The sequence below is a fragment of the Phaenicophaeus curvirostris genome, chromosome 1 (genome assembly GCF_032191515.1).
Source record: "Phaenicophaeus curvirostris isolate KB17595 chromosome 1, BPBGC_Pcur_1.0, whole genome shotgun sequence".
Classification (NCBI taxonomy): domain Eukaryota; kingdom Metazoa; phylum Chordata; class Aves; order Cuculiformes; family Cuculidae; genus Phaenicophaeus; species Phaenicophaeus curvirostris.
In genome coordinates this window covers 103,555,641-103,569,496 of record NC_091392.1, presented here as the reverse complement: position 1 = coordinate 103,569,496, position 13,856 = coordinate 103,555,641, and the positions used below count along the sequence as shown (strand labels likewise).

At 35.6% G+C, this 13,856-nt stretch overlaps 1 protein-coding gene across 7 annotated transcripts in view; it reads right to left on the bottom strand.

The window, feature by feature from the left end:
- ROBO1 (roundabout guidance receptor 1) overlaps window positions 1-13,856 on the bottom strand; it is a 618,408-nt gene that overhangs the window by 53,204 nt on the left and 551,348 nt on the right. For all 7 annotated transcript variants that reach the window (XM_069870168.1, XM_069870199.1, XM_069870188.1 and 4 more), the window contains 6 exons: window positions 8,037-8,161; window positions 5,946-6,117; window positions 3,231-3,436; window positions 1,715-1,796; window positions 1,330-1,498; window positions 1,064-1,230 (listed from right to left, as the gene is read on the bottom strand). In XM_069870168.1, coding sequence (XP_069726269.1) covers window positions 1,064-1,230; window positions 1,330-1,498; window positions 1,715-1,796; window positions 3,231-3,436; window positions 5,946-6,117; window positions 8,037-8,161 — 921 coding nt within the window. The remainder of the gene's footprint in view (window positions 1-1,063; window positions 1,231-1,329; window positions 1,499-1,714; window positions 1,797-3,230; window positions 3,437-5,945; window positions 6,118-8,036; window positions 8,162-13,856) is intronic.

Here is a 13,856-nt window from a genome sequence, read left to right as displayed (position 1 = left end):
TGACTCTCCTGTCTATATATAGCCACTGAAATTGTTACCCATCAGGAGAAACACAAAATAACAAAGACAGCAATGTGAAATTGTTAGTCCCCAGGTGCAGTGAGGAAGACCTGCTTTCAGATCAACTTCAGTAAAAAAATGAAGAGTCACCAAAGAAAAATGCTTTGTTTCCTTTAAGGAAATGACTTTCAAAGCCAAACACATACTCACTTATGCAAAACAAGAAACAAACAAACAACACATGCGGGAAAAAAACAAAGATGACATTTAGCACTTTTACTTTGAAAAAGAATATATCCAGTTTTTCCCTCCTAAAGAATCTAAGTATTTCTATTGGAAAAATGCATTCTGCAAAGTTGCAATGCATTACTCCCAGCACGCTGTCATATATGCAATTTATTTTCTACAGTGAACATCAAGTTATTTTAAATCTTGCATGGCTGGACCAGTCATAGCTGGACTTCAGCCATAGACAGAGTCAGCAGATGACTACTAACAAGACTTTTCTTCCATTTGTCTATCTGTAAGCATTGTCTCTCTTCTCTACTATTTTACTTCTGATAGTTGTACCGTTGAAGTACTTTTAATATATATTGCCAAATCCTCTCCTTTACTGGCTCACGGTACTAAACTCCTCCAAACTTTAAACAGCAGAAATCGATTTAGAATATGTGTTGTTTCTCTCTCTGCCTCAGTTTTAAGCTTCATTTGATTCACTGGATGTAATAATAACAACATTTTCATGGAACTGGAGGATTTGTGTGATTAATTAAAAAAAATCAGAGATTACTTTTGTTGCTAACAAGACCTGTTCTGCAAGATGTGACTATCTTTGGGTAAGAGAGATTAGGTTTCCCTTAGACAATACAATATGCTGTCTAAGCGGCTTTCAAAGTCTATGTTATAGAGAAATGCAAGTTTAAACATTGTATTTTACTACTGAGTAGGTATTATAGCCAGGATTGACCGACAGGCTTGTTACCAGAATTCCTGCATCTGGTATTGCTCAGTCAACTTGTGACGGCCACTGTGGATGCTAAAATGCTCAGTATCCAAAGCTTACCTTGAGTTTTCACTGGATCAGATATTTGGCTTGGGTCACTTAGTCCATATGCATTAGCTGCCCTCACAAGGAATAGGTAAATCGCATTAGATTTTAGCCCCTTAACTGCAAAACTTTCTGTTTTCACATTTTCAGCTACAGTTTGCCAGCTGCTACCAGATGCATGGCTAAGGATAAAACACAGAACAGCAGGTTAGTACATGCTTCTTTAACAACATAGTACATATAAGTGTTAAATACAGCAAGATCAGATGAGACTTGTATACCTGAAGGCCTCAATTATGTAAGAGGTTGGTGTTGCACCTGAATTCAAATTAGGTTGCCATGACAATGTTACTGTATTTCTGCTGACATCTGTAACCTCAGGTTTTGATGGTGCACTAGGAATCAAGTTTGGGTCAGTGGGTCTTGGTGGCTGCACTGGAACTCCAAACTCTAACAAAGGAGAGAGAATTGCTGAGTATAGACAGGAAGCAGCTGTAAGCTAAATGCTGTCTCCACTAAATTAAAAAAAAAAATTAAAAAAAACTAAAATTAGCTAAATGCTAATCTCCACTGGCAATTTATGACAAAATCAGGTAACTTCTGCATTTCACTTTCCAATTTTCCTTTATGCATTTTCCTCACGCAAAGAAATGCTAATTGATTTACCTTGGACCTCTATGTATGCACTCCATGTAGCTTCGCCACTTGGGGTTGAAGCAATGCAGGTGTACCGACCAGTGTCACCCAGCTGAGTGGGAAAAGAGAAGAATAAATATTTGAAACAATCAGATACTCAGTGGGCTAGAAAACTAATTACAGCTCTCTACATTCCCCCATGAATATGGATAAATGCATTACGTTTCAAAAAAATTCAAACGAGAAACTTCTTCCATTAGAAGGTATGATTTTGTATGATTCAAAATGAAAATGGATACTTACTTATGAACATACATTAAAGAATTGGAAAAGCTGAGGTTTCTAATTTAACATTTCTTATTCTGTAATGAACAAATAGAAGGCCAATTCTTATAGCATTTAATTCTTACTCTGTGAGATCCTAACAAACAAATTGAAAAGGAACTCACATGACAAGACCCCATGCAACTGTCAAGCTTCTGCCTAAAGGGAAGCCCAGGGATTTGTCTGGACTGCGGCACTGGACAGCACGTCATCTTTAAAACAATGCTTACATACTGCACAGGGCCTTGTATATATGGGGTTCCCTGTGTTAGTACAAATTTCACTCTACAGCAGACCCCAAAAAGAATCTCCATATGCTATTCTCATCCAGTTCTGAATGCTAGATTATTTGTCCATGTGTGACTTAATAACATTTCAAAAGAGTTTCTTCTTTTCCCCCCAAGAGAAATGCTATCCTCCTAAGGTCCCAGCCTCAGCAGATGAGCTGAATGGAAGCACTCAAAAAATCAGAGGTTCAAACTCAAAGCCAGAGTAACTTGTAGCACAGCAACTCTAAGGAATGTAGTAAAGTGACGTGTTCAGCCTAATTTAAAACAATTACGTTTTAAACCACAGAAAAGATAGCAGAAAATAGCTAGTATGCTAAAACTTAACAATGTTTTAAAATATTTTACAGCATGTGAGGCATGCCCGGCAATACTGATCAGATACTTGCTATAATGCCCTCAGAAAGCCAGGTATTTGACAGATAATTAACCATTTTAAGCTATGTTTACTTTGTCGAGTGAACATGTTTAAACTTTAAAAACTGAAAAAGTTGTGTATATGGCTCTGTTACTGCAGCAAGCTGAACAAAGGATTTCTTTAAGAACATCTGAAATAATTAGGGTTTTTTAAATCATTTTGATCTATTAGTACTAAAGCTCAAATAATTTAAGGATTCATCTTAGCATCTTAGTGAAATACAAGTTTTTCTTTCCCCTTCATGTTTTAAGTACGACAAATTCTCTTAATTAATAACTCTTAAATGCATTTTTCCTTATGAAATCTAAAATAATGTGCCTTAGGCAGAATACGACAAGGTATTAAGCATAAATAATGAATTATCTGAAAGCATGACGCATCAAATATTTTAATACAATTATTTAACATTTCAGTAATTCTATATGCATGATTTACTACACCAAAAATGCCCGGAGGTAAAAAAAACCAACAAAGTGAAACAGACAATAAGAAAAACCCGTTTGCCAGTTCAAGCTACCTTGGCATATCGGATCTGTAATGCTCCTGTCTCCAGCTGCTTGATGCGAGAATCCTGGGTGGAAATGAGGATCCCATCCTTTTTCCAGAGGATAGTGGGCATTAAAGTGCCCGTGGCCACGCAGTTCAGTACTAAAGTACCATCAACAGCTACAGTCTGATTCACAGGACCCTGTCGAATGACAGGGGGAGGCCGGTCTGCAATCACTGCCAGAAGAAACAAGAAAGAGTTCTGCAACTGAAAGCAATTTTCAAATCATCTAAGCAACAGCAGTTGCTTGAGGCTTTGTAACAAACTAAAGATAATTAAACAAGTAATTAAAGTTGGAGGCATGCATTATTCAGGGTGGGGAGCATTATAATGATGTGCAACTACAGAATTTTAAAATGATACACAACACAATATTTTCAGAAAATAAAGAAGTGTGACATTTCATAGTGGTATCTGCTAGGCATTCGCTAATCCTATGTCTTTATCAAGTGATAATGGAATGAGAAAAGACTGCCCAAATCCTTTGTCAATGCACAGATTTCACCTTGTTAGTCTTCTATCACACAGAGGCCTGTGTAACGGAATTCATACTTTCAGCATTCAAACACAAAGGTGCAAGTAGGGGATAACCTGGCAAATATCTACTTAAAAAAAAAATAAAAAAATTATGCTGTGTCAACTCATCTTGGTGCTGTTTCCTAACTGGGAGATGACTGACAGTAGGATAAAGCAAACACAAAGGTAATGAATAGGACCATATTAAAAATTTTCAACTAAGATATATTTTTTCAGTAGTTTCTGACTTTTAGTTCTATGATGACTGAATCTGTCAATATGACTTCAAAGTCACAGAGAGAATCCCACAGTGTGTTTGCATTCATTTTAATGCATCTTTCACATAATGAAAATTAAATGTTATTGATGGGTTATTAACTGCACAGAAAGGCATAAAGCAGTCTCAGTATTCACAGAAAAAAAAAAACTGATGGCCTACATGAGAGGTTTTTTTTCCATTATCCTATGGATAAGAAAAAAAAAAAAAGAGGTAAAAGCTATCTTATAGTATTTCATTTATCTACTCTATCATTACCATCCAATATGACATGAACTGATAATCTGAAAATAGACACAACTTGAAATGACATTAATCGGTTCAGTAATGTCATGGGGTCTTACATAACTTAAAAACTGCTTTGGTAGCAGAAGTACAAACCCGAAATTCTGGTAATTTGTGAACGTCAGAGATTTCTAAATGACTTTCTGTAACAACAAGCAAAGTGTTCGTACTGCATTTTTTTGGCTAAACTCCAACTCCTGCAATTTCATTTGCATATTCAAATTACATTGACTTTTCAACTGCATAATTTACCCTTTACTGCTTGTCCATACCTGTAGCACTGCAGTGCAATGCACTGTGAGGCTGCTAGCATCTTCCTGTGCAGAGACAGTCAAAATAAGCTCACTTACAGCTTGTATTTAACTTGGTCAAGTTTGTAAAGAACTTTGCTGTTGTCCATAATCTGGGGATCTGTGCTTTACATGCCACTGAATTCCATGGTAATTTTAAGTGCACTGAAGTTGATGGCAACTTCTATTACCTTTAGGAATATTAGGGTATCATTCTGCATAACATACATTGAATTTTATGGAAGTCCAAAAAAACCTGCTGTCCCAAGATATTATAAAAAACAATTATTGATCAGATCAACCCAGAGCTTATATTCCTAGCAAAGAACTATATTTTAATGAAATATGGTTTTTTCCAAGTTCAGATGGTGTAGGTCATTAAGAGAAAAACATTCAGAGTTAAGGTTCTTGCCTAACTTCCTTTTTGAATGTTTTTCTCACCTTGAAAGGCCTTCTCCCTAACGGTAAATGAATAAAAGTGGATTAAGAAATGTGGCTTACCACTTGTGAGAAACTAGAAAAGATTTAGTCCTATTTCCCCAGGCAACCTCAATCCAGTGACTGTAAATACATGATTTTAGTCTCCAGGTTCACAGCATGTTTCTTTCTACAGGGCAAAGATCTTGTTTATGGTTACGATTCCCTAACAATGGCTTCCCATCCCTAAAGTCTCTTCACAGACTGCACTTATCCTCTTTTTCCATAAGCGCTTAGATTATAACCTCTTCTTTACTATTAAAAAGGTGAAGTATTTCTGATAATTGGCAAGGTGTTCTCACACCAGCATACATTACTGCTTGCAGTTGTGTTCCCTGTAGCATTTTAGATCTTATTTTTTCCCAGCTGTTCCTAAAAACAAATGTAGGACAATATTCATTTTCATACTATTCTACTGATTTCTATACAGATTAACATTTTTTTTCTTGCTATACTGCTTTGTTAAAAAGAAAAAAGTGGGAGAAAAAGGGTATATGGAGAAGCTATGCAAACAAATACACAATAATAGGGATAAAGAGCTAGGCAGTAAGCAATTTAAAGAAAATTATATCTAGTGGAGGAAGCTAAAAAAGAGCCAGATAAATTACAAAAATCTATAAACTGAAATATATATACTAAATGCAAAATGGAAATATTTTGTTACACAAGATCCAATATTTTAAACCCCTGAGAAAGATGGCCCAAACAGGACTTTCACACACGAGGACACATGCAATATACATTCATGCAAAGCAGATACCGAAGTAGTATCATATCATTCCACTGCTGTCTTCAAATAAAAATAAAAACTTGGGAATGATAAAGTAAAGGCATCATTACCATCAGTAACTTCCAAGTAGGCTTTTGTTATGATACTTCCCGCAACATTTAAAGTCTGGCAGATATAGTACCCAACATCAGATCTCTGGACATTGGTGATAGTGAGGTCACCTGTCTGGGAAACTGAAAATCGGCTGGATGACTGAGGGGGCTGGTATGAGAAAAGCAGATTCTACAAGGTATATAGGAAAGAAAGTTTGGGGGGGGGGAAAAAAAAAAAGGTCATATAAATCCAAACATCAAACATCAATAAGCTAAACATTTTTATATCTAAATATATTCATCTTTTCACATTATACATAAAATAGTCTGCTCTTCATATCTTCAACATACCCACACAACAATGTACATAGCTTTAACAGGATTTTAATATTTTTTTGCCATAAAATATGTGCAGATATGAACCTATAATTTTGTAAGTCTTTTGGGATTGCTCTAACACCCTCTATAGTCAATGTTGGGCTTTACAAAAAGTTTAACAGGCCTTAGCAAAGATGTGACATGTACAGATACCACAATGGAACAATCAACTGTGGTGAACCTAAGTTATTTGTTGTAACAACTTTTTTTAGGACATACTCTAGGGCATTCTATTTATTTCATTTAAATGCAGAATTTGGTTTACTTATTTGTATTTTAACTTTTGCCTTCCTAAGAATGGATTCCATTTTAAAAAGAGCTGCTGTTTAGGTCTCCGTAATCATAGTGTTGGTATTTTATATTGAGCCTTCTAATCTAGGATTAAATTCTATGCCAGTTTCTACTTAGACAGTTTTGGTATGAATTACATAGCACTTACCAACAGTGGTCAAAAATCAGAGCTGCAATCAAAATAATACAGACCCTTTACACTAAGTACTGATTCCAAATTTCTACCACTGCCTGAACAATTTGTGAACGAGAACAGTTTAAGGTCTCAGAGGCTATTCTTTGTCTCTCTTTCTTGCCTATATACATTTTGTATTTCCAAAAATCAGCCAAAGGAATGGAACATGACATCCTTTTCTTCAGTATTAGCAAATCCTATTCATTACCCTCCTCCTCCTCCTGCTCCCTCAATCACCATAAACGGTCACCACTCATAACAGTCACATATGAGCCAGAAAGCGTATGTACTCGACACAAAACATGGAAAAAAAAATCCAGGTCATACAAATATATAAACATAATATGCTGGTATACTAATACCATTGAAGATCATAATCTAAATGTGGTTAGTAGCCTAGTTGGGTATTTAGACAGAACTGTTGCAAATGGAGTAAAGAAGCCAGCCTCTAAGCATTCTCAATTTCTCTGGCCTATTGTTTTGTAACACAAAAGACCCTGTCATATGCTATTGCACCATTCATTCCTTCCTTCACAGCAAACAAGAATCCCATATTCCTTCTTTCCTTCCAATAAAGAATACTTTGTGTCACACTCCTCCTTCAAAAGATGACTCTAGAAGAAAACTGTGACATTCCTGTTGTGCTATATCATGTTTCACCCACTGACTTTCAAGATCCTTTACAAAGAAGCTGAAAATATATTTCCCTCTCATTCAAATAAGGTAGCTGGGAGAAAAGCTGACCTGTTCAGGTATGACCTGTCAGCCAACTGACTAAGTGGAAAAGTAGATCTCCTTAGCCCCAAATAGAGTTCTGCCCATGCAGTGATGCAGAATAACACATCAAATGGTTTAGTTTGCCAAACACACTAACACTTGCACCATAAATCCAGAGCCAAACTTCCTGAAATTTTGGGAGTGGTTGGGAGTTCAAACAAACTTCAGCACCGGTCATCTCTGCATCTCTTAAAAGTTCTCTCTTTTGGGTGAAAAATGTTTTCATAGTATTGAAACATAGAATGTTTCCAGTTGTTTCATAGATTTATTTTTACATTCATGGAGAAAACAGGAGACTGAGCAAAACATAGATATCCTTTCTAAAAAGGCTGATATAATCTGGCATGCATGTCACTTAGAAGTACAGAAGCTCTCCAAGTTCTAGACCTATTTCCCACATCTTTAAAACAAGAATTAAAATATTTCCTTCATGTGACATCATTTCTTCAAGAAACTGTCAGGAAGAAGGGACAGAAAGTCTGTTTTACCTGACTTCCCTCTCTCCGCCAAAAGATGGCTGGCTGAGGGTTTCCAGTTGCTTCACACTGGAAAGTCACCGTTCTCCCCAGTGCAGCTACCTGGTCTCGAGGTTTTACAACAAACTGTGGAGGCTCTGAAACGAAAATACCAATAAATCACAAACTATCAGAAGACCAAAGATAACCTATTTGAAAGCACAATTTGCCTACTGGCTTTAAATGGTGTAAAAAAGAATAGTTAAGTTTCTTTAATAAGGAGAGGCAGCACAAAGACACACTGATCTCTAGCAGGCACAGCTTCAGCATCACTCAGATCATCTTTTCTTCTGCTGGACCTCCCAATGAAAATTCTGACTGTGCATCACTTGCTTTACATATGGAAGGAATTCCTACCAGCTTAACCAGACAACTTGCAGAGCAACAGTCACTGATACAAACAAATTTGTTACAATTTGTGTTTGAAATGAGGGGTACAGCTACAAGTCAGAATGGAGAAATCTTTGAGGGACAACTGGCGCACAGGCCACCCTTTGTCAAGGGCTTCAATAAACAAGGTTGAGTAACTAGCAATTCAGGCTTGCATGCACTAAAGCCATAATCTTTGGTTTAGGAAAGCTGAGGAGAGAAAAAGTGCTTAACTGCTAATGTAAGAGACTTTTGATGTAGGCGAGGTCTCAAAAAAATTCTAAGTCAAAAGCCTCAGAAATATTATTTTAAAAGCTATAATATTTAAAAATCTTCAATCCAGTTACTGAAGAATGAATTTAAAGAACAGTAGAGTTAAATGTCTTCCTCATTTACATAGGCAAGGGCATGTTCAAACAAAATATATATGCAAATGAAGGCAAATTTGAAACATCTGCTCAGTCTAACATTAGAAATACTGCCAGCACTGTCCAAACTATTTGATTCATACAGACTTCAACAGCCCTTTCATCCAGCAGTAAACAGGATGTCAAAAAATCATGTCAGTCACATTAAAAAAAAAATCAGTATTAGATATCTTGATGGGGCTAGAACAGAAAAAAAATCTACCTTGTTTTAAATGCTGTTAACTTTCACTTCTTGAAAAATATGAATTAAAGTCCATTTACTTATTCATCTCCAGTTCCTTCCAATCATCTGTCCAATACTAATTCTTCTCTCCCTCTTCTTTGCGTTGAGAATAAAGGGGGTATTTTGAATCTGACTTTAATAACTCAAATGGTTTTGGTGTCTGTGTTTTTTTTTTCCTTACAAACATTTTTGTGTGTACAAGATCTTGCTTTAAAAAGAGTGTGAATCGTATAGATCTCACTCAATATGTTTTATAAAAATCAAGTAATTGTGGCTTTATCTGGAATGAATTCAGTAACACTCCAAGTCCTGCCTAAAAAAATAGCTTTCAGTGTTCATGCAGGCCAACACTTTCATTTTCCTTTTCCTCATGCCTTGTATCTCTGCTTCCTACTGAGTTCATATTAGAATATACACTTCCTACAACCTTCCCACTTGGGAAGAAATTTTTAAAGCGCGGCACTTTATTATTAACATTTGGATGCAAATGCCACCTTCCCTAGAATTTCCTTAGATAAGCAACTACTCAAAGTGAAAGTGAGAGTGAACTAGCAGACTTCAAAACATTTAGGTCTGAAAGATTCAATCAATATCTTGGAAGAGACGTGGGAACGCTTTGACATGACAGAATTTAGAATGGAAGGGTAAACTGTTGGAGGTTTGCCACAGGGTTGTAAGGTGTGATGGGGAAGATGGAGATGAGGGTGAAGCACCTTTCTTATGCTGCTGAACTCTAATAACAAGAATAAATTTAGCATATAGTTAAATTTAAAGCTTGGTTTGTTCAGTACAATGCCACACACAATGGATCTGAAGGTTTCTAAATCCTATGACAGGGCAGAGGAATTGCAAGGTTTAAGATTTTGTTGACCTTGAGAATGGGTACTGCTACAGAGAGATTAAAATGTTTCCCACCACTGGTGAAATAGCTGGATTCTTGTGATTCTAGTACCTGAAGAAGACTGTTCAGGGACTACTGAACACCAAAATATTAGGAGAAATTACTCTCAGGTAACTATGATAACATTTATAAAAGATGAATAGGTATATGTCTCTCTGGATAGTACTCTAAATACGTATTTTGTATGCACACTATTCTAAGTATATATTCATGGTATGTATACATGTATTATCCTAAATCTATTGCCATTAACATAAATAATAAACATATTATTAGCTTCAATATCAGAAGAATTAAAAAAGGTTTAAGCACAACTTTGTTATTAAATTCCATTCAGTGTTTACTGTATTATAAGCATTTTCACCATCTTTTTTTTAACTTCAGTTTGCTTTTGCACCTTGGGTCACACATGAGTAGTATGTGATGATTCTACTGTAAAAAAAGCTGAGAAAATAATCCCCTTAAGGAACAAACAAATTCTATCCATGAGACCTTTAAAACAAAAATAATTTTCATAGAACACTTTGAAATTCAACTAATGCAGACACTGAAGAAACAAGACGTTACTCTTTACATCATTGAAAAACAAAGTTAGCAACCTGTTACCTTTCTCTTTGCCATTAAGTTACCCATACTTCATGCAGAATTTATTCTGTGCGATGCGTCTTGTCAATAACAAGTAAAAGATGGGAGCTGAATGGTTGAAGGACATGGAAGGGGATGGATGGGAAGGGGAGGAGAAGTTCTCGTCACAGTGATACGATGATTAGAAGATGGCCAATAAAATTTCAACTTACCAGACACAACTAAAAACAAAAACAAAACAAAAAGAAAACATGGAGTAAATAAAATTTAACAGACATGAAGCAAAGCAAAGAATAAAGCAAAATTAAAAAAAAATAAATAAAAAGGACCCTTGATAAGGACCTTAGAAAGCACACATACATACTGATATATGAAAAATAGGTTAAAAATGTTGAATCACATTTTTTTTTCTATTTGGTTTTTAAGCAGAAGTCTCTATTAAATGCTGAAAGTAGGCTGTCAAGGAAAATGAGTAACAGACTAAAATAATGGTCAGGCAACCTGGGTTCTACTCCAAGCCTTTTCAATGAACTGCTGTGTAACTTTTGAGTAAAATGTCTTCGTTTTCATATTATCATTATTCCTCTGCATCACGAGCTTTTCATGATAAAACTAAATTAAAATGTCCAGTAAATTTCAATTTGCAATATTGCTGAAATGGAACAGTGACATTTATACTCCTTCTAAAGTATTCAAACATCTACAAATGGAAGACACTTTTCTTAGGCTAATAGCCATCACAAAGGAAGTTTATTAAAAAATTACTAATAGGCTGAGGCATTTAGCTCACACAACCATGTTTTCAGTACAAGATTACTGTATTACGGTCATAATGCTCAATATTAAATGCAAACTAAAATACAAAGAAAATAATTTTAAAAGATTCTTAACCCTTTTCTTCCTTCCCATGCAATCCTAAATTTCACTTTATTAAAAAACACACTTTTAGCAAGGCATATTTCTCAACAGAAATTTCCTAGTGGTAAATCATCTAATATTAAATTATGTTTCAACTATAGCTGAAAATTTTCATAAACTTTGAAATGGCACAGATCCTGGAAGACTAATTTCACTTAGAGAAGAAAGGCATGTTAAAAAGCATTCCAACCACATATCACTAATCACAAAAAAAAACCCTGAAAATAAAGATGTAAAAATAATGCATTTCTAAGATATACATAGATACAAAAAAGTAAATAAAAAAACCAGTAATTGGCATAATATAGTTGCAGTGGAAGTCAATATATATATATATTTTTTTGAATGCATGTTACAAATACCGAGCCCTTCAACACTTTGGTCTTATCACTTCATGTTGAGACTGAAACAACTACTGTTCAGCAGGGTACACTTTCATCTCGTGTAGATAAGCACCATAATATACCATCCTCTGATAAAACACATGGAGGAAACTAATAATTTCCAGTCTGCCAAAATTCATTAGCCATGAGGAAGCCAAGAAGCTGCAACTGAATGCACCAAAACACGATATTGTAGAAAATTTGGTCTTTATGTTATTACAGATAGGGTTTTTTAGGAAATAATCATCGAGGAAGTTGAAAGTAGCATTTTTTCAAAAATTCAATTTTCAATTTTAAGAAAGTATTCTGGATGTCACCTTTGAATTTGTGGGTTCAGTATTTCTCAAAGAGAAAATCAGTGTGTATCATTCTGCTCAGATTATCCTGGTTAAGTCTATGATTTGCAAAAGGAGTGGCCAAGAAATGACACACAAGAATTCCTGAGAGAAATATGCTCATCCCCAAGGCGCAGCTCCTTGTTAATCTTGCTGATGTGTAAGCATATTATCCAGTAAACACTCCTTTTTAACTGAAAAGCTCTCTACTAAACTTGCAATTATGGTCTGACCTGCTTTAGAATTAGAAATGCTCCTTCATAAAACACAACTGATATTCTACATTAAATAGCCTGATAAGAGACTTAATGGGATGCAAATCTTGCATAGAAGTAACTATAAATTACCAATTTTTCATTACTCGAACAGAGTCAAAAAGAGAAAAGTTCCTGGTAGCAATTCAAAACTGCCTAAGCCCTCTACTGAAAGCACAGTTGAAAATTTCTAACAGATAAAAATCTGTCTTGGTTGCTCAATTACATTTTTACAAATTAAATTAACTTGTAAGTGCTGAATTTCCACTTTTCATTTTAACAGACGGTTTTGTTAATGTAGTTAAAAAATAACCCTGTCAAGCAAATGTATTTTTTTGCCCACCTGTAAAAACAGAGGGGATACTGATATGTGAAAATAAACCCCTGTAGAAACAGGGTACTATGTTGGTTGCAAATCTGTGGCAAGGGCAAAGGGTGAAACTTCATAGAAAAGTTTAAACAATTCTGTCAGAGGGACATCATGTGGTTTAAAAGAACAACAATAACAGTAGCAACTATAACAAAGACCACTTTCTTAGTTTGATTTACATATTATTAATATCTAAGGTTACTAAAACTGAGAAGCAAATAGTTTTTCCTCTGTTATAGCACATTTTATTTGACAGCGCTCTCAATTATAAGGGAAATTAATTTTCCCTTTGTTAATAATAGCTTTTCACATGGCAGTTAGGGGGAATAACCCTTTTGTAAAGACATGAAGGTAGACTATAAAACCACAAACACCAACGGAATACTATTTTTGCCTTTCAAATAATTTCCTTGACAAGTGAGCTTTTTCTGGAAAGACATGTCCAGTCACTGAACAAAAAACCAAAAGAAGGTAGTTTCCAGTCCAGTGACGTGATCTTTTAATACCTTATTCTTGCCAGCAATCCTATCACTCTCACAGGGACTATTGGTATTATTAAATCCACTTGCAGGCGAAGGAATTTGTAGTTTTAGGACTAGGAGAGTTGCCAGATGTTAATGCAGCAACTATTGTATTTGACAGATGTAATATTGTAGGGTCATAGGATAATCACATTGGAAGCAACTAAAATGTCTCTAGTCCAACCTACTGCTCAAGCAGGACCAGGTATGAGGTGAGATGAAGTTGCACAGGGCTTGATCCAGTTAAGTCTTGAAAACTTCCAAGAACTGAGAATACAAAGATTCTCTCAGCAACCTGCTCCACTGCCTGACTGTCCGCAGCAAAGGAACTTCTCCCTATATCCAGCCTTGGTCTCCCTTGTGTCAACTTAGATTCATTGTCTCTTGTCTCTTGCCACACGTCACTGTAAAGAGCTTGGCTCCATCTTACTAACAACCTCTCTGTAGGTACTGTGAAGGGGTAAGGGTGGGGGGAGCAGCTGCTGTTATGTTCCTCCCTGTCCCGA